This window comes from Mugil cephalus, chromosome 22 (genome assembly GCF_022458985.1).
Source record: "Mugil cephalus isolate CIBA_MC_2020 chromosome 22, CIBA_Mcephalus_1.1, whole genome shotgun sequence".
In the NCBI taxonomy this organism is placed as follows: Eukaryota; Metazoa; Chordata; class Actinopteri; order Mugiliformes; family Mugilidae; genus Mugil; species Mugil cephalus.
The window spans coordinates 11,119,416-11,140,668 of record NC_061791.1 but is presented as its reverse complement, the minus strand read 5'-3'; the positions used below and the strand labels follow the sequence as shown (position 1 = coordinate 11,140,668).

The 21,253-nt window shown below is 45.4% G+C and overlaps 1 protein-coding gene across 2 annotated transcripts in view; it reads left to right on the top strand.

Moving 5' to 3' along the window:
• The window catches only part of mdfic (MyoD family inhibitor domain containing), a 238,441-nt gene that overhangs the window by 127,621 nt on the left and 89,567 nt on the right, over positions 1–21,253 (top strand). For both annotated transcript variants that reach the window (XR_007111241.1, XM_047575097.1), the window contains exons 5-6: positions 1,534–1,716; positions 8,489–8,582. Coding sequence is in view for 1 of the 2 variants with exons in the window: in XM_047575097.1 (XP_047431053.1) it covers positions 1,534–1,716; positions 8,489–8,541 (236 nt within the window). In the remaining variant the exon portion in view is untranslated. The remainder of the gene's footprint in view (positions 1–1,533; positions 1,717–8,488; positions 8,583–21,253) is intronic.

Sequence of the window (21,253 nt, the reverse complement as noted above, 5' to 3'; positions counted from 1 at the left end):
TTACCAGCCCTCCTCATTACAGATGCCATGTCAATGAGAAAGGGAGGGAAAAAAAAAGGGAAGGAAGAAAGAGAACTTCAAGCAGAGAGGACCAATTCTGTAATTTCTTAATCACTTTTTTGGCAACCTTTGCATGTGCCCTGGTTAATGCCACAAATTGAATGTTTCTTTGGTTTCCCTCTAAATAGGCTATCATGCCGTTGCGGCGGTGCTTAGCGAAATCTATTATTGTCATTTGCATAGGGGCCTTTTTAGTGGCAGGATCCTACAGAGGGGCGAAGAACAAAGAGCTCATGAGGGAGAAAATAGGACAGAAATGATCCGGCGCTGCCTTCAAAATGTGACGTCAGGTCCCTAATGAAATCTTTTGACTGCGACCATAGCAAATGGTGGAATCTATATCTGACACTTAATGGTTTGCATAGAAATTAGAGACAGAGAGCGAGCGGAGGACCCCCTCTCGCTTGATGTCCCCTGATTAATTTACAGCACTTTTGTTACATCGGCATCGTCCAAAATAAATTAACCACGCCGGAGATATCAGAAACGAGAGGTGGGTGCACGGGGAGGGTGGGTGTGGGGGGGGGGACGTGGAATGCAATTTATTAGAAGGAGAGAGAAAAAAAAAAGTGTGATGAGATTAAATAAAACACCTAATTGACAGAAAAAGTCACCAAGCACAAGTGCTGTTCGCCATTGTTAAAGAAAAGCTCGTGTATGTGTTTGGAGGGGGTGGTGGTGAAAGGGAGGGGGGGCTGGAGGAAGAAATAAAGAAAGAACGATAGAGAGAAAGAGCTGGCCACTTGATTTCCTATGAAAATTAATCGGCTATCAAACAATCTTGGTCTGCTGAGGATGATTATACAGCAGGGGCAGCGACAGAGGAGGCAGGGGGAGAAAGTGAGAGTAAGAGAGAAGGAGAAGGGGAGAGAGAGTGAGAGAGAGAGAGAGAGAATGCCCTTTGTGTAGGTGAAATGTGTCGGGGACTGTCATCGTAATATACCTCAGTGAAATGAAGGTTAATTCTGATGTACAGCCTGCATGGCCGTCATTATCGGCGAATCATGAAAATAAATTAAGCCACTGAAATAGATACTCCTCTGGTACGCGGCGGGGATCTCATGAAGGATGGACGGCTGAACTTTACAGATTATTATTGGGAAATAGTGCCGAATTCAATTAATGCACCTAAAAGACACCTTTATAGAGGGCAGCCATAATTTAAATGACAGCAGGGTGTAATTTTGCTTGTTATAAGTCAAATTTGCAGAGTTTCATGTTTCATGCATTTTTCTCCTTCCCCCCCAACCTCTTTTATCACCCCCCCCCCCCCCCCCCTTTTTTTTTTTTTTTTTTTTTTTTTATGTTTGCTGAGGTACTTCTCGCCCGTTAACGCCTTCCCAGGAAAAATTCCTGAAAACTCTTAACCTGAAATATAAAAATCGTGTTAAGCTTAATATCGCGCAGGTGCAGGTGAAATTTATAAAACTGAATAAATAAAACACTTTTTTTTTTCTTTTCTTTTTTCTCCAGCCCCGTTCCTCATCTCCTTCCACGTCTCGGAGCATATTTACAGTAATCCTCCGCGGCAGATCCTGAATCGCCCGTTCGCGAGACCCCCCGCGCGGGCGAGAGCCCTACGAGGCATACAGATGCCGGAGCCTTTATGCAGATCCGCTCCCACCTTGAAAACCGGAGGAGAGCCCAATGAACTGGGTAAATGATTGACCTCTCACCTGCACGCAACGGAGGGGGAAGCCGGCGGCTTAATCCAGGCAGGTGTCTGACAAGCGGGCGAACACAGGCAGGGCCGTATCGCGCTGACCCTCGCTCAGACCTCCCTTATCTATTAATCTACACCTTCTCCGTAACAGGGGGGTTGAATTAACACCTCGGCGGGGCACGGGGGGGCACGGGGCTTCTGATTAACACGCGTCACCCCGCCAAGCCGCCGCCTGCCTCCCCAAATAAAAAGCCGGTGGAGAACGAGAGGAGACAGACTCCCGCGTTCACATATGCAGAAATGAATGCGCGCGTATGCTCATGCATAACGTTTGCATATCCGTCTGCATTCACGTAAAGTTTTTTTTTTTTTTTTCTTCCCCCACACATCTTTGCTCCTGATGTTTTACAGCAGTTTTCTGAATAACCAGGAAAATAACTTCCGCCCAGAAATAAAATATCTCCCTGTTGTTTCATTTGACGTAAATAGCCCCCCCCCTCGTCTAAACAGAGGCTGTGTTAAATATTTATGTGTCCTGTTATTTTTTATTTATTTTTTAGTTTTTTATATACATTTTTTTTAATGCATTTTATTTTATGGAAGATTTCCGTGATGCAAAACCAGAAACTGAAACAGCCGCGCCTTTATGGCGCATGAAATGTGTGAATGGACTAAGGAGCGAAGCTGTATATTTGAAAATTGCGTCATAAAAAGCAGCAGAAGAGCGGTGCGTGAAAATAGGCGGCTGAAAACTGTCCGCGTAAAAGTTGGGAGTTGCTGAAAGTGTGGAGCAAAAAAAAAAAAAAAAAAAAACATATTCTCAACCCATTGAGGAAAACCAAATAAGAGTAATTGTATTTGAGGGGGGAATGTAGTCATTTAGACTGTTAAAATCATCGGTGTCATCTTTATTTAATCTCACCCGTGGCGAGAAATCATATCCGAGCTTCTCTCTAAAACCAAACACACACAAATCTTCACTTCCTTCCTTTCCCACTCTCTCTCACTCACCCCCCCCCACTCTTTTTTTTTGTCTCCTCTCAATTTCCCCCTTCTCAACTCTTACATTTTAAAGAATCCTTCCACTACCATTATTAGTATTGAACTCATTTCTAAATTCAGAAATTGGCTGAGGAAGATCATTCATTGCAGCAGATAGTAAAATCAATAGCTTTTGTGTCAGGCGGCAGGGTCTGTCTCCGTCTCTCCGGGTGGGTTAGAGCTGCGAGTGTGGATGTGTGTGTCTGTGCATGTGTGTGTGTATATATATATGTGTGTGTGTGTGTGTGTGTGTGTGTGTGTGTGAGTTTGAGCAGCAGAGTACAGTACAGAGTGCAGACAAAAGGCGAGCGAAAACTGGGGGAGTGGGGCCACCTCTTGACGACATGGATACACAGTCGCACACATGCGCGCTCACACATGTGTTTCGCCGTTCCCCCTCCAGCTGTGCTCTCAGTGCAGACGCACACATTTATATGAAACACATTCCTATACACTGAAAAAAAAATATATATATATATGTGTGTGTGTATACAACATAAATAAACATTTAAATTAAATCCGTAGAAATGTGTTCGCGGTTCTTTTCCTCTCGAGCTGGAAATGTGCTCAAATTGCCAAACGTGTTGACTTCATATATATTTATTAGATTTTCAGCATCGGGACATACGCACAAAAAAAAAATAAAAATAAATAAATAAATAAAATACAGCGACACACACTCGCGCACACTTTCCTTTCGCAGGCGGGGCCCCGGTGACGGGAAGAGGACAGCTTATCCCAATGAGAGTCAAATCAATCAAGTCCTTTTAATCACCACTCTGCTTTTATAGTGTGGCAGTAATGATGGAAGCCTATGTAGGGGCAATCCCCTAAGACCCCCTCCCCGCAACCACCCCACGCCGCTCCGATTGGAGCCATCACACACACACACACACACACACACACACATACACACACACGCGCGCTCACACACTCGACTCTGATGATTTTCATTTCTCAATTACATTATCTTATTAACCAATCAATTGCTGGCCTTATCAATAATTAATGTCTCCCCAACTATTAGAACGTAGATTAGATTAAACGCCAGTCTCTTGTCTCCTCTCTTTGATACTTTTAACTGGGCCCTTCATGGCCAATGTAATTTCAAGAGAGCACTAAATTTACAAGTGAAATTACTCTGCATGTATGTGGCATTTAGAAAGAAGAGCAAAGTTGCGTATTTATTATTTCTTATCCGTTTCAAGCATGTATGACTGTTATGCGGCGGGTAAATAAGAGAAAGGAAGGGAAACCATAAAGCAATTGTTTGTAATAGTTTCACCTGCCTTACGCCGCGGCGCGAGTGCTGACGGATATTTTCCCCGTCTTTTGACAAACATAAGCTTCTGAGGAGTCAGCAGCAGATTAAACGACTGGTTTAGAGGGGTATTTCTTTTTCTTTTTTTTTTTTTTTTTTTGCAGTGTGCAGTGCCCCGCTCTGCCATGCGCCGCTGCTCCTGCTGACTGCCAGATGAGCGCTCGGAGGGGTGTGAAGGAACGAGCTTGCGGATCGATGTCTCACTCCGCTCAGCCCAGCTGCAGCCGTTGTTTCTCACACAGAGAGGGGCTTTGTCTGGGCTCTCGCAAAAAAAAAAAAAAAAAAAAAAAAAAGAAGGGAGTAACAACTGTTTACCGTCTGCCGCCTCAGGCCTGAGCAGGGGCCTTGAACTTGTTACACCTCGTGGTAGCTCCCGGTAGCTCCTTCCTTCTCCGAGGCTGCTAATGCGAACGGCTTCCGCTGAAGTGAAGCGGTCTGGGGCGTAGGGAGAGGGTGCTATTGAATTTTTTTTTTTGCGTGTGTCAGAATACGCTGACGTGTGTGCGTTCGCAGACAGGTACACAAATACCTGTAGGCGGCGATTATCGGCCGCGGCGTCGTTTCCCCCCTTTTCTTCCTCCCGCTCCCGCCGCAAACACTTCTTGACCTCAAGCTGGGCCGCGCAGTTAATTATAACCTGGCGCGCGGGTTGCGCGCATGTCGACAGCGTGTCACGCCGCTGCCGCACAGAGGCGGCCGCTCGCTGGTTTCTCCCGCGCCGTAGGTGTGCGAAGGTGTCGGAGGCTGCGGCGAGCCCGGACAGGCGTGCGCTGAGGTACGGCGAGGAGAAAAAGACGCGGGGAGAGATGAAGGAAGGAAGGAAAGCTTGTTTTCTCTCTCTCCGTCCTTCCCTCCGTCTCTCCTTTCCTTTTTCAGCCGAGTCCGAAACATCTGTCAGCACTCAGGCTCCGGTGGGCGAGGAGGAGAGAGAGCGCGGAGGGCCTGGTATGCGGCGGGCCCGGCCCAGGAATGGCTGGAGCCGCTCAGCTTGGCACGGCCGGCTTGTTTATTTGCCCTGACCTCGCGATTGCTCCGAGGTTACGGGACCTGCTTTAGTGAAAGGAGCCCATTGTGCTGTCGGAAAAATCTGTTGCAAATATTTACCATGGGGGGAATGCAAAGCCGTGGCCTGCAGCCAGCCAGACTCAAGCTGTAAAAATCACTACAGTGCATTTTTTGAATTAGCCACCTCCACCCCCATTCCTTTTAACCAGGGTTAAAATTATACCCCTACATTTTTATTAATGAGCTCACACTGTCACAGATTATTAGTCGTTTAATAGCCTTAACATCAGGATCCAATGATTTCCTTTAGCCTTCATTTATCCCATAGCTTAACATTTTACCATAGCATACTAGTTGTACATTAAAGGACTTACTGGTGTCGTAAATTTATATCTTTTCAGCAAACACACCCAAATTTTCTTTCTCCGCACTCCAGCTTGTGTACAACTTTATATTTAACCACCACGCTGATGTTTCCCTCTGCACGAAAATCTGGAGCACATCCCATTTCATCCGACATTTCTTATTCCACAGAGTCCCCCTGTTAGGTCAGTAGTAACAAATGCTTTTTCAAAAAAAAAGAAAAAAAAAGGCTGCATAAATTCCCTTTTCCCTCTCATATGTTTTTTTTCTTTCTTTCTTTCTTTCTTTCCCTTTTTTTTTTTTTTTTTTTTTAAATGCCATACTGGTGTTAGCCTGGAATAAATCTGCTGGTTTCCATCACGCTCGCCTTTTTACCCTTGCTACCGGACCAGGCGGACACCCTCACAGGCGCATTGACATGCAACAAAGCTAATGGTGGCCGGGACAGGAGGGCCTAATCTTCACTAACTGACAAGATTTAAATTGAGGAGACATCTTCCGCTGATTAGCTCCCACACCCACAATTATCCAACTGGGGTGTCAAGCAAGGTTTAACATCTCCACTGATTCTGCTCTCCTGAGACATCCGGGAGGCAATGCAATCGCTTTTAATAACTGCCTCCCTCCCTTGCTCCCTCCCTCTATCCCTCTCTCACCCCTTCTCCTCCTTGACGCCCAGTGCTCCTCGCGCGGACCCCCCCCCCTCCCCCCTCCTCCGCCGCCTCCCCCCCTCCACCCGTCCGCCCATTTTCTCTCTCAGCCTGTACTCCGACCCTCCTCCCCTCCCTCCGCAGTTCCCAGTCATTCAAGCTCCCTTCAAAATTAACCTTTCCTGCGAAAATATAATTTCTCACAAAATGAACCCCACTGAGCGATTTTTTTTTTTTTTTTTTTTTTCTCCCCGGAATAATTTATTCAAATTGCCGAACTCCGAACAGCGGAGCAATCTGAACACTGAGTGGACCCCTGAATTTGGATCTTTTTTTTTTTTTTTTTCTTCCCCCCCTTCATCTAAGGGTGGAGGGACTGAGGAGGGGGAAAAAAAAAAAAAAGTTTATGTACCTCGCTATCTTCTGGCAAATAAGGGGACGGGCTCGCTTCCACCTTCTATCCCCAGCGCTCTGGCGGCGGTATCCCCCTCGAGTGTACGCCTCATTAAAATTCATCTGATCTGAATATTTTTGCAAATACGGCCTGATTGCTCGCCGTGACATGAAACATCCCTGTGTGTTATTTTAATCACACGCACCCCAACGGGCAACATATATGACGGCTGTGACATTGAACTCCTCCACTGCTTGACCCCATTTTACGAGTGCACGTCACTTTTAGGAGGAACCTGGGAGGCGGCGGGGGGCGGCGGGGAAGTTACCTGGAATGATGGACACGCTTGATAATTCTCCGCTCTTTTTTTTTTCTTCGCGTGTTCACACGGCATCAGCTCGGTTTAAAGCCCCTCTCAATCAAGGCCGCCCCGTCCCCACCCCTGCCCCCCCTCCCCCCCTTCCTCTCTAATGAACCTGTTTTCTTCCGGCGATGGAACGGGGACACAAAGCAATGTGATTAATAATTTACTGTTTAGTTTTACTAATTGATCTGTTTTGGGAGCCGGGATAAAAGTGAGGATGCATCCTCGGCACACAATGCCTTTCATATGGCATTTATCCACAAGTCACAGCCGGCTCCCTCAAGATGAATAATGAACCAAACAAGATCAAATAATTATCGCCTGGGACTAGGAGAGAGAACTCCCTTACAAACACCACCGAGTTTACCTTAGGTTCGTTCTGCATATCACACAACAGAGTGGCGCGGGCGATGAGCTGCGCAGAGGCAGGTTGTTATCTGCGGCGAAGATCCAAGTAAGGGCTTGCAAGGACAACGCTCGCGAGAAGTTTAAGAGCTTGTAAAGTCAGAAAACTTTTTTTCTAAATGTCTGTTTTAATGATACTTCCATTACCTTGACTATCCCTCGCAATGAGTTGAAGATTTCCTACAGAATGTCAGCTGGACATGTGGCTCGGATTCAAGTAAATATTAATGTTATAGTGGTCAAAAGTGCTTCGGCTTCGCTACGACGCAAACCATATATGACAATAATATAAAAGGCACATTCACTTTTCATTAAAGTAAACTGATGCGCGTTCAGAATCTCTCTGGTTTTGATTTGCCTCCGAAAGAAGCGGCTCCTCGGATGAAATTGAGGCTTTCCAGCCCACATGGAACAAATGGTAGTGAATCTTATTCTTGCATTAAGAAAATAGGGCCTTCTAAATCATTTAGAACACCGTGTGTCATCGCGGTGAATATTTGAAATGAGCTGTTCATTTTAATCGAAGTAAATCTCAACCCGTGTACGTCAAATTTGTCTCCCCGGCCCCACTCAGTCATAACAACTCAGCGAAGTCAGTGAAGTGCTTCCTGCTGGATCGCGTTCAGGCTCCTCTTCCCCGCCTGAACCCTCTCCACAGTATTGTCATGGAAAAAGTACATCGGCCCGAGGCGTCCCGCCGGCTCAGCGGGGGAGCGAGCGCGCAGTGTGTCTGTGACGTCACGTGTTTGAATGTGGCTCGTGACTTTTGACTCTTAGCGCTGTTTAACGGAAGTTAAACAGCGCTAAGTGAGACGCAGGAGTGAGACGCAGGAGCAGCAATGAGAAATGTAAATAAGGTGACGCTGTATCAGCTGACACAGTGATACTAGAACATACAGTACACATGAGGGTTATTTTCTGACATGGATGCTATTTTTAAAATCTTATTACAGATTATAGAACACATGCTCTTATTTCTAACATATTGAGGCGGGACACAATTTGTTTATTCAAATCGAGTAATGCATTTTAAATACTTGGATTATAGTGACATTGTATTTTTGCATGAAACTGTTCAATGAATATAAATTCAATCCTTCCCAGCGATATGGCCGTAAAGCATTTCACTTCAGCTACACAAACAATCTTTGGACTTGGCAGGATATTTTGGAAGTTGTTGCGATGCACGTTAATATTGTGGCCTCTGTCTTTTGCCTCCTAGGACCACGACCTGATCCTCGTCTTCCCCGGAACAGAAATGCATTCCTGCCGTAACCGTGTGACCAGCTGCATCCCCTCGCGTTGGCTGTGAACAGGTACGTCGCTACGGTGCAGGTGCGCTTTGTATTTTTGTTGTTAATCTGGAGTTTAAGGGAAATTTAAAAGGTAAGAAATATGACTTAAAAAGAGCAATAGCTTAAAGTGATCTATTCCAATTTAAGAGCGTTGTAGTAATGCGGTTGCGACCTGTTTCATTTATACCTGTAGCTAAATGCAGATACTCATTTCAGCCTGTTATATGTATTGCGTCACTCCTGCATGCGCCGCGCAAGCCGCACCTCTCCGGCACCAACTGTCAACTGCGCGTTCTTCTCCGCGAGCCATTTTGTTTTGCTAATTTTTTCCTCGGCAGTGGGGAGGGCTGCGGGTGAGGAGGGGGAAAGAGTGTGCGATATATTTATCCACAGCACCTAACATTGAGAGGGATTAAAAATGAAATGAGAAACATTCCCTCCTTGATGCATCAAGGTCTTAAAAGACACCGAGGAGGGAGGTGGGGTGGTGGTGGCGGGGTGGGGGCATCTTGTATCACAGAGATGTTCATCTGTTTGCAGATGAGCCTTGTGTGCTGCTTTTTTTTTTTGCATGCAAGCCCGACTCAAATTTCCATTTTATTGTTTTGGATTACACGCTGTTGGCCCATTGAACCTAATGTGGTTTCTCCGCCGCCGTATCTGTAATGGTTATAGCTGTTAGCTTGTAAATAAGGTTTAATACAGTGAGCTGGCGTGAAGTAACAATGTGTGTGTGCGCGCTCTCAGCAGTCTCTTATAAATATTCCCATGGCTGGGTAGAGAGTGTCATTATGTGTTAGCTGCAAGTAGGATAAGAATAAAGCACCAACTAAATGCCCATATCATTGCCCTATTAGCATATGACATATATGTGTGTAGGTGCCTGCTTAATTAGCACTGATTGATTGGAATCAATGACTGTAAAAAAAAAAAAATGGCTAAGAGGGGGCAGAGTTTGTGGGTGGGTAAGTAGGGTGTCCTGTGAAAGTATCCAGAATTAACTGGAAGCTAGTCCTCTTATTTCTGATTTGATTTGGCTTAGCCGTTAAACAGGCAGACGATCTACTTGCCTTTGATACTCCACCGAAAATCTACCCCGCCGCTCTCTCTGCCGCCTCCCCCTCCTCAAAAAATACTAGCCTAATTTTGTCACGGATATTACGCAGACACATGCGCGAATCAGTGCTGGTTGTCATAATTATGTTAACATCTGGGATATTAAATGAGACAGGCCTATTTCCAAAGGTGAGACGGTAGAATCAACTCGGCGCTCAACAAACCTCGGTGTCAATCACGCCGAGCGATTCATATTCAACAAAAGTCAAGCGCATCTGTCTGGATGCATTATTTATGTCAGAAATAAGCAGCTTAACCGAATCGTGCTAGCAGCTATTAGCAAGAGACGCACACCTAGCTCGCTCGCTCCGTCTCTCTGCGGAGGCCGGGTTTGAAGTCTAAATAACACAAGTTTGATTGGGCCCATGGAAGCTAAAGCAATCCCACTGAAGTCTGCTGTTTAATAGAGCCGGAACAAAGGTGCGTCTATGTTTGTAGCTGTCATTAAGGCTGTGTATCTCTCTTTTTCTCCCTCTATCTCTCGGTCTCCCGCTCTCTACGGGCCAAATAACAGTGGAGGTTAGTATTCTAGAGTTACGGCTCTATCCTCCTGTCATGAGTGTACGGCTCTGTTTTAGATCAGCCGTCCCCGCTGCGCCTGACGGACAGCTCTGAGGATAAATGTAACATGAATAAAAACAGCACTGTTGACTGTACAAAGGCTTTTGTTGATGAACCAGAGCCTGTGCTGAGGGGGGAAAGGAGGGAGGGATGCGGGGTTGCGAGAAGGTTAAGTATTGCAGGGTATGAAGAGGGTAAGTGAATGTCCTCCTCCTCCTCCTCACTGTTCATATTCACCTTTCAAACATATCTCATTCATAATGGATAGGTCCGGATCTCTGTTTTGCATCTTCAGCTGACAGTTTTAGTGTTTTCCTCCTTCTTTTCCTTCACTTTTTTTTTTTTTTTTTTTTTTTTTGGTCCCGCCAGTTCTGTGCTGTGGAAGACTACGGCTGTTTGTAATCCAAAGGTATTTGGAGCGAAGGCCTATGATCTGCAGCTTAGTTCTGTACTGGTGCACAAAATAAGAAAAAAGCTCCTCGCAGGTTCGCTCCTGATAAAAATACCACGGAGGGCTTTTCGCTCCATTTGTCTTCCGTTTGAGCTGCGGAGAATCATGTCTTTTTCTGAGCTAGAAAATACGACACATAAACACCGGCACTCCCGCTCGTGAACCCGCACACACAACAAAGCCGCATCAGGTGGTCCCCACAGGTTACCCATCATTAGGCCTAAATACAGCCCTCTATCACAGGACCCCATTTTACTCACGATACACACACACACATGTGCGCACACACACCCTGTAACCCTGGCAGCCCTAGTGCAGGCTGCCTTTTACCCCTGCTTATTTAGATGCACTCGAGGACACAATGGGGGTGCATTAGCAGCGCTCTGCCTCACAGCAGCTGTAATTTCATTGTGGTTACCACATGCATCCTACTTGACTCTCAATTCACTCTCTGGGATGAGGGCCAAATAATGGGATTTACCCTGTCTGACGAGAGCCTCCCACCCGTCCCCTTTTTTGTGGGTATGCATTTGTGCGCGGATGTGAACTCATGCTCGCCACTAACGAGTGTTTCTGCGTGCGTGTGTGTGCGCGCGCTAGCGTCTCATGTGCGGCGCAGCGCGTGTCTGAATGTGCGTTATCGCTGCCATTTCTGCTGTCACAGTCAACAACGGGGCTAAATGCACCGCCGCGGTGCCACTACGGGGCTGAAGGGATGAGCTACTTCCAAATGGGCCGCTTCATAGGCTGCGAGGTCTGGTTGAACGTGTGAGTTGCATATTCTGTATTTGAATAAAAACTATTGTCGCACAAGTGTTTAGAAGCTCAGATGCTTCGGTGCCCTGCAGTACTGCTGTTCAACAACAGTTTTGCACTGATGTGCTGCAGGCTGCGGTCGCCAGACTCTAATTCTGATCAGAAGTGAACTGAACACGCCAATTGGATTCTATTATGGGGCGTTTTTTATCCAATACAGAGAAAAAAATTTGATAGTCCTACAACCGTGATTCATAATAGCGGCGTTTTTGTTGGAAACAAAATGATTTGATTGGCCCAACATGTTTTTGCTGGACATATTTCCCCTCTAAAAGTGCGTACCTAGTTATACTAGCAATTATTTCATCAGTATAGGAACAGTTTTGAGTAGTGGACATATTATGGGGCTTTTGGACATTCAGATCTTACAAAAAGACACAAGAATTGTTCTGGTAATTTCCTTTAATGTCTTAGATTTAGATGTTGATTGATCAAACATGGCACTGTCCATCGGTTGTTTTTGTCGTAGCGAAATATACAAGTCAGAACTCAGTAAGATGCAGTATGTCTAATAAAAAGCTTCTCTCTTAACCCTTATTTCTAAGTAATTACAATGACAAATAAAAAAAAATAAAATAAAGGGCTTTAACACTTTTAATTTGTATTCATGAGATAAGAATTGCGAGCCATGCGGAGGAAGCAAACAGCTCCTGCATCACAATATAGCGCGTGTTACTTTTATCATACGGGCAAATATTCACACACACGCACACACACGGACACACACATAAATGCAAACAGTACAAGAAACAAAAATTAATCAGGACGAACAAAGCTTGTTTGAACGTGCGGCAGCACATCCGCTCTTCACGCGTGCACACACAAACACACACACACACACACACACATTTGCGACACACACATACAGCAGAAGCATTAATTTATTCAGGTTAGTGGTGTTCTTTAATTATTACAACCAGCCTTTCTCTCCCCCTTCCTCAGTAATAGCCGGCACGTCTGTAGCTGTCAAAAACAAGCTGAAACAATTTCATCTGTGAGCAGAGAAACAAACACTGTCTCCTCTTGCCTGCTCTGTAGTGTAAAGGCCTTTAATCAGGCCCTGGTGTATTTTCTGTTTGTTTATTATGTGATAGTGAGAACATAGCCTCTAAATGTGTTATGTTGTCGCATAGCTTCACTGAACATTTCCCAGCGAGGGTGAAATTGATAGGCAGTTTCATAATTAAGCAAATTAATGAGTTTATTCGGTGAGCAACTAAACACTTAGTAGGATGCCAGCCCCTATCTCCACAGGGACATGAAAAGTCTTACTTTGTTGTCGGGGTTATTTGTGCCACCAGTTTGCGCACGCACACGTGTCCCTTTTGTTTCACGTCCGTTTTTTTTTTTATGGCGCGCGCACAAAAAGCGTTGTTTTCATGCTGGCTTTTAAAGCTATGCAAATGCAGCAAGAAGCCCGCTACAAAGGCGTTTACACATCAAATGTGCTGCAGTAGTTTCCCAGCAGTTGACCACTTTTGGCAAATTCAGTATTCTTCCCATCATTTTTGTTTATCGCCGGCGGCCGCGAGAATAAAGGCTTCTAATATCTGGCTGTGTCATAATGGCCCCCGTGACAGCAGGCTATTAATGAGCGGCCATTTTGTGCCTTTGACTGCAGTTGCACTGGGCATCATTAATTTCCTCAGGTCTCGGAGGTGAGGAAAAAGGGGGGAGTTTGTGATGGTGGAGCCATTGTCTCTGGAGACTCGGTGCAATTGACAACTGATGCTTGATCATCACTTTATTATTATTTTTTCTTTTAGGTCTCTACATTCTTATATTGTTGAGGGTGTGAATCGTGCGCTTCGCCTTATGTGCGCGTAAGGCCGTAGTGACCACCCCCTCCCTCGCTATCTGTTGGGTGTGTAATTACTTCAGAATAGGAAACGGAGGCAGGTGCACAGTGATAGATGATGCCCCCACCCCCTCTCGCTCCGAAGCAATGGCCCCCGCCTCAACTCACGGGGGCCACCCCAGGGCCAGAGGAGGAAACGAGAGGCTCTTTAGAGGACACACACGCCATTAGGTCACCACAGGTGTCCCGCCTGCTGTTTACCCCTTGTTCTATCAGCCTCTCACTCTTTTTTTTTCTTTTTTTTTTCCCCGTATTTTCTGTTTCGCTCTCTGCTTGTGTTTGGCAGTGGCGACAGAACAGGTGTCAGAGTGCCGAGGGAGGAACGATGTCATGTTTCTGCTAAGTGTGACTTGTGGTGTGAGCATGAACCTGTGTGTGTCGGTGTGTGAGAAAATGCGCAGTGGGCACATGCGCTCAGACTCTGACTGTTGTTACTGCCATGTAAGCAAGTCGAACTCATCCTTAATGCAGTTTTACTTACAGTGTTAAACTGTGATGCCGTTGTGATTTGCTGGCAAAAACAAATACGTGTCACTAGTGTGCGACTCTTTCTCTATAAGCAACGCATCATTCCTACCTGTCGTGACAGTTGTTACATATGGGTTAGAGCTGTCCGATCTGGTCTGGTCTGGTCTGGTCTGGTCTGGTCCGGTCTGGTCCGGTCCAGGTGTCTGGTACACGTATCCCAGGTCTACGTTATTTACTCGTTACTTATTTCTCCTGTCAGTGGTTTTAATGCTGTGGCTGATCGGTGTATGTCACACATGTGCATGAATCTCATTTTTTTGGACCGATGTTGTTAGTTGTTAGCTTCTTTGCGACATTACATTACATTACATTACATTACAGCAACATCAACCATTATGTTACTGGAGCTTATCATGTTTTTTATGTTGTAAGAGTTATAGTATAGTTTGTTAGTATGTATAAATTTGTAAATATATGAAGAATATAACAAGATACACCTTAAAAATGACTACTATTAAACCCTCTTTAGAAGCACTTTCTTTTTTTTTCTTACTGGATCACTTTTAAACGTTGCACATAAGGGCTTCATCCGCTCTGACAAAGTGTTGACATCACGGCGCCCGTGACTGTGGAATTTGCGAAACTGCGATACGGCCCCGAGGTGATTGTTTATGCAGAGATAGCCACTAACATGGCAGAAAGAGATGTTCAAGTCTGCATCTCTCCCCTCTTCATCTGTCTTTGTACTCCTCCCCTCCCTCCGCTCCCCTGCTCGTCGCTGATATATCTCTCTTCACTTTGGAAACCGCCCCTCCCTCACCTCTTGTCCTCCCGTCTCTGCTCCCCTCCCGCCAGCAGAGACAATAAATATCATGTCACGAGGATGGCAATGCTCCTTCATGGAACACTGCATGTTTATTAGAGGCAGGAGAAGTTTAAGAGAAATGCTAACAGTGTTCATTAATGGGCCGCATCCGCGTTTGATGAGGCATGGCACATCCTAGCCACCGGCCAAACGGGAGAACAGGCGGGGTATTTCGCGGGAGGGGGGATGGGGGGGGGCGGGGTGGGAGGGGATGGCGCGACGGGCATAACGGCCACTGGTAAACGGCCGGTAATTGCGTCCAAATTGTACTGCGAGAAGGCCTCTCAAGGACTGACAGTGACGGAGCAATTATGGCAAGCCAAGCGAGCTGTGTCAAATTAGCCCTCTCCTCCCCTTCCTCCTTTCTCCAAAGCCAACCCCCCCACCCACCACCACCACCACCACCACCACCACCACCCACTGATGGGGAGTCATATTTCTGTGCCCTACATAGCAGCATGCAGTGATAAACCCTTGATTGTGAATGATAGGCAAGACAAGGCTTGATGATTCCAGTTGTAAATAGCTTTGGTCCTGAAAGCTGGGTGGGGGGCGGTCACGTGGGCGTCTGAGCAGGTATAGAGATGTTTAAGATCCGGTTGGGGGAAAGAAGTTTAGAGAAAAAAAAAAAAAAAAGCGAGGTGCTGGATCGTGGGTGGGTGTGTCTCGTGCTCAGCGACCCAGCTGAGGGGAGTCTTTACCCAGGAAGGTCATCAGTCAGCGTTGCCTGTCAGGGATGGATCACACACAGTGGAGTGCGCCTGACTTTGGTAATTACATCTGACTGCAGAGTGGGGATGTCTTCTTTTGTGGGCCCACAATGACTGCATAATTTATAATTAACTGCAATCAGTTCAGTCGCCAGGATGTTCATCAGGCTTTTTGTTTTAGGCTGGGATGGTTAGCAGCTTAGGAGTGGAGCGTCATTCAGCTGGTCGAGAAATTTGCTGAAATTAATTTCATTTTCACAAAAATTCTCTTCAGTTTCGCACTCGAATCTGAAATCTTTTTCCCGTCACTCATTTTTTATTTTCCTCTACAGAACGTGCACGTTTGAACGAGCTGAATACATCCCTCGCTAAGTCCTTTAATGTATTCTTTATGACCCCTCCAGCATTGTTTATGCAAACCAGAACGCGAGGAGAAAGAACAACTTATCGGCTGGATATGCAAACTTTAGACGGAACAAATGGGTTTTATGAAGATCACAGAGGAGGGGATCAATAGCGCTGATGATTCAAGGTGTCAATCCATACATGCAAACACATTCTAATTGATTTTCTCCTATTGATTTCGCCCGTGCCTCTGCAGCTCTGGTTAAGACGGGAACATGCATTTGATGATAGAATTCAGACGGTGATTAGTCCTACAGCGTGTCAAAATGAGTGTTGCTTACTTTGATTTATGATTGTAATGCATATTAAATAAACCTCAGACACTGTGCGCCGGGTTTGAATTATGATTAAAGTGGCATAATTTATGCGCTGTAATGTGATAATCATCTTATGAATTATGTAAACAATTATGCCCATAAATCAGTTTTCCTAAATCGTGGAAAAAGAAGGAAAATTCTTTGTACTTTTCCTAATTCAAAATTATACATTAAGTCCATGCTTTGCGGTGATAATTAGGTTTTAGGGGGAAAGTATGGTTTGAAGTTAAGATAAGGTTAGGCAAGTAGTGGTTGGTTAAGGGTAAGACTCTATGAAATGACTGGAAGTCAGTGTGATGTCCTCTGAAGTGAATGACATGAATGTGTGTCATTCACAATGTGGCAATGTGTGCGTGTGGCAATGTGTGCGCGCAGCTCGTGCACGCGCACGGGGGCGTTCACGAGCCTCGCCTGAGTTCTAAGTCGAGTCCGACCATATCAATCTTGTCACTGCCATTAATGTCACTTTCAGCTCATCATTCTCAAATTATTTTTAATAATAGATAGCTTTCGGGCATGAATGTTAATGCAAAATTGCATCGAGTTTTATGTTCTGAAAATGACATGCCTTAGTTAACCTCTCAACATTTAGAGAGCTACTCCACTTCCGAGCAGATGCCAGAAATCCTCATAACGTAAACGCGGGCTCCCCGACTTCCTCCGCAAACTTTCCTCTTAGCCTAAACCAAACACATCCCTTTCGCTCTGCTATGAGCTTGCGAGCGTGTCTGCTTGAATAGTAAACAGTTGGTTTGATTATTGATTTTAGCCTTAAAAGCAATTTTAGCTAACGCGGCCACGATAACATGTCAGCACTGGTTTCTCATCAACCTCCTCGTACGTGCCATTTCCAAAAAGCAAAAGTCGGTCGTAGGTTTACCGTGTCAGAGCTTGTTATGTCGTGATAGTTGACATACTTATTTGATGTGGCGTACACTTGATGAAAGTTTTTCCATTTTAAATTAATCTAATTTAATATACCCTTTACCCCCATATATAGATTCTTCTCACATCTTCTACCCATATCTTTCCTCAGTTGTGTACTGTACGTGATTTGGTGGATTAGACCACTGAGACTCAACCATGACCCTATACCATAGACCACCTATTGATCAGCTATTAACCCACTAACGCTAAGTAATCTGTTTCAAATCTTCCGATATTTGACGCCCGGCGTCTCTAGTTTGATTCCAGGTTGCCTCAGGACATAACACGTTGATTTCCTCCTCTTTGGCGTGCAAACTCGCAGGGCGGGAAGCATCTTTGCAGGCGCATTACATATTAACGGCATCCGCAGTTATGTTCTTAGGACATGATGAGTACACTGAAGCTGAGTTGCCTGCAGGATTAATTATTGACACTGTCCTTTGCACAACCCGATCTAAAAGTGTGCTCACACACACACACACAAACACGCTGACAAAAAAAAAAAAAAATCGTCTTTCACAGAAGAATGTTCCTGCTGTTACTTGGAGAGCTGTTGTTTCTCTTCGGCGTGTTGGAACACTTTGGGATGGATGCATGTGGTATGGCCTGGGAATTGAAACCGCGGAAAGCCGCGGGTGGAAGTCATCATCATGGAGAGTCACTTAGGTGCTTTAACATCACCGCTGTACCCTTGCTTTTGCAACATGAGGCAAAGATATTAGGCCCTTGTTTGTATCGGGTGGTGAAAAAAAATCGAAGCTCCACTGAACTGTCGCCGTGTGCTGCTGTTAGCACATAACAGAGGCAGCTAGCTCGTCTCTCTCCCCTCCTGTCCTTTCCATCCCCTAGTGGTACGTTTTTGTTTATTAGCTGGATTCACGGGTCCTCTTGTTTATTCATAAGCCATTGTTTTCAAGCATGAACTGCTCTATTCATATTTGTCAGCTGAGTGTCAGTGGATGGCACTGGCACGCCTCCCTGCACCTCCAGAGACTCTCATTCTGACAAGGACATTTTTTTCCTCCCCCATCTTCTTCAAGCTGCCGGTGTAATGAAAACTAAATACACACATCTTCCCTCGCTGTCTCTCTCTCATCCAACTCTCTCCCTTCTCTTCCCTTTGCTCTCTCCCTCCTTATTTTATCCTTCTGTCTCTGCTTTCCTGACACCTCGGCCAATGGGAGTTGTTTCTGTGCCCGGCGGTTGTCAGGAGAGACAGCCAATAAGCAATCAAAGTGGCGGCCAGTGGCTGAGACAAAGGAGCACTCTGCCTTTTTCTGAGGTGCTGCAGCGGGCCGTACTGAGGGGGCTTGCATGTATAATTAAGTGAGAGAGAAAGCCGGGGCCACTTAATCTTCCCCCTAATGGTGATCCTAGCTCCATCACCGGGGCCCCTCTGGGGGGGCCGTACCCCAAAGACCCACTCTCTGGGTCACCGCTGTCCCCCAATTGTCATTGGCAAATCTTTTTTATCGGCCGGAAGAGCTGTTTTCCCGGACCGCTGGCATTGATCCATTCATCATGGCTTTGTTCCTTTAAGAACTCCGAGGGCACGCCAAGGGTCTGCCGAACGGGCTATTTATCATCCGGCGGAGAAAAATAGAGAAAGAAGTGAAGAGATGCATATTTCACAAAGAGTTTTTCTCAAAGCTCACAATAGCTTGACATATTTTCACGTTCGGCTTGTATTGTTACCGGGGCCCGCGTCACCTGTGTGATTTATACGGACAGTAATCATGCTGAACGGCTGTGAAACTCGGCTGTTTGATTATCGATTCTAATAAATAAGCCGACGCCGCGAACACAACTTCCCCCTTATATATGACACAGCTTTATGAGGTTTGTGGGACTGCTGCTCAGCATTTTAACGGCTTAGAGGAATAGTTAGACACTTCGGGATTATGCACGTATTCGCTCCTGAGATTTAGATGACAGGGCGGATAAAACTCTCTTCTCTGTACAAAGCTACAATGCGCGCCGGGGAACTCGATAACGGTGGAAACACCAGCAGGCTTGCACCCTCAGAAGCTCTCAAGTTAACTCGTTACAACCGCTTCAATTCAGAAATCAAGGCAGCAACAAGTTATTTTGCAGTTGTCTTCTGTACGATGTCTTGGCAGACTTCTGGAGTGAAAAGAGTTGTTGAGCTTTGTGGTTTTCGCTAACAATTTCTGTAGAGTAGGTTAGCATTTTTTGCTATACGGATAAAAAACGAACTCTCTGTATGTCCTTGCGTGCGTTGACCTCCACTTTTGTAGGACAGATAGAACTGTCCACACACAGCAAAAACAGGTTCAGACCCCTCCTCCCTCCGGACAAAGCAAACCTTGCTTTAATTCTCCTGTTTCCTATTGACACCTAAGACGCTAAAGGCGGCGTAATGGGCCCATTACAGGCTACCTGCATCATGCTTAATTCATCGAGGTGGTATTGCCGTGTTTCCTTATTCAGTAGCCTCCTCATCCCGGTGAGTCAAAGCAGCAGCTAACAGGGTAAGGGCCCCCCGCTCGGGTCCCTTGTGCCCCGGATGGCACTCCAAACCACTAGTGACCCTTCACTTTTCTTGGGACGGAGGTGAGGATCCGCGGGCCGAGGTAGGAGAGCGGAGGATGGAGGACCCATGTGACTCAGTCCAAATGGAGCGTCTTGTGGTTATCCCTCTAATACAGACTATTATGTGGTCCTACTACTGACACTAATGGGATGTTACAACGATTTAAAATGATTTAATGGCTCCCAGGTTGGGGCCCCTAATGGCCCTCTTTATACGTCAATGCGTATTATGAATGGCAATGACAGTGTTGTGAAGTGCCTCTGTTTCTTTGGCTTTCCTCTCCGTCTCTCCCTCTCTCGTTTTAAGCTGCTGCTCAGGTAGTGTGACAGGTATCGTTTTGTGTGGTGATAGGGCTGCAGACACCGCAGCGAGTCGGTGGTTGGGTGGCGGACTCCGCAGACTCTAACGGTGAACCCGAGGGGTTCATAAAGAGTTGCGCTGACGCTTCACTGGTGTTCACGAGAATGGATGAACACGCAACACAAACCCTACAATGTGAGGGGTTGTTTGTTCATCAGTTTAGTTGGTAAACTGAATAAACCAAAACTCTTTTTATAAATCATCAATTTATACATTTTCCACCAATGGGGATGACTATCGGTGAAAGTGCAAACCATTTGTTTCCAAACTCTAATATCTTGAAATGAATCAAACTGGGACCATGTGAGGCATCATCGTCACTGCTTGACAACTTAGTATTGCCTCAAATCTTCACAACAAATACTTGAATAATGAAACGCATCGGACTCGGTGTGCAAGGTTTTTGTTACACTTAATCGCATGATGGATCAAAAATGTCTAAATGTGATATGGGAAAACAAATGTGGGACGCTGAAACATCAAATAGAAATATTTCCCAAGACAATATGTAGAATATATAAAGAAGGTGTAAAATACCAGGAGCTCCGCAGTTTGTGCAAGAATATATAAATTATGAACCATGGAATGTGCAATATTCACAATGTCAAGTATAAGGACATGTTCAGGTTAAATATGTGCATTAATATAAACTATTCAGACGAAAATAGTTCAAACAGACGAGCAATGTAATACACTGAAGTAAAAGCACTGTTCTCAACAATGGACCTTTTCTGTGGTGTAATATAATATGTTTGGTTATTGGATTGTTGATGTGTTAACAGTATTCTAATGTTGTGGTAGGTCAATATGTAGCTGATTTAAATACTCTGAGGCAGCTTAATCTACTGCACAACTTGATTATGACCGATGTGACTTTAAAAAGTGGCGCTCGAGTGCAAACACGAGAGTAAATGTCATTTCTTAAAATTAAAAGGAGAATTCTTCCGAACAGGAAATCCTCCAGAAAGTGGGAAAACGTGGTTTCACTCTGCTGGATAATAAAGTCATAGTGACGGATTTGGGGAAGCGGTCATGCTACCGATACCCGGCTCTGGCTCGCAATCAACGTGGCAAAGAATTTAGGTGGCGGTATAATTGATGACTTTAATTTTGAAGTCCTCTCCTCTCCTTTTTTTTTTTTTTTTTTTTCATCCACGATGTCTCTTTCACAACCCTCGTGGACTTCTTCTCGAATTAAAGCTATTGATCACCCACACTGAGCCAGGTGAAGAGGCTAAGCAAATTGCTCATCCGATGTGTCCCATGGAAACTTCTTCCTTTCAA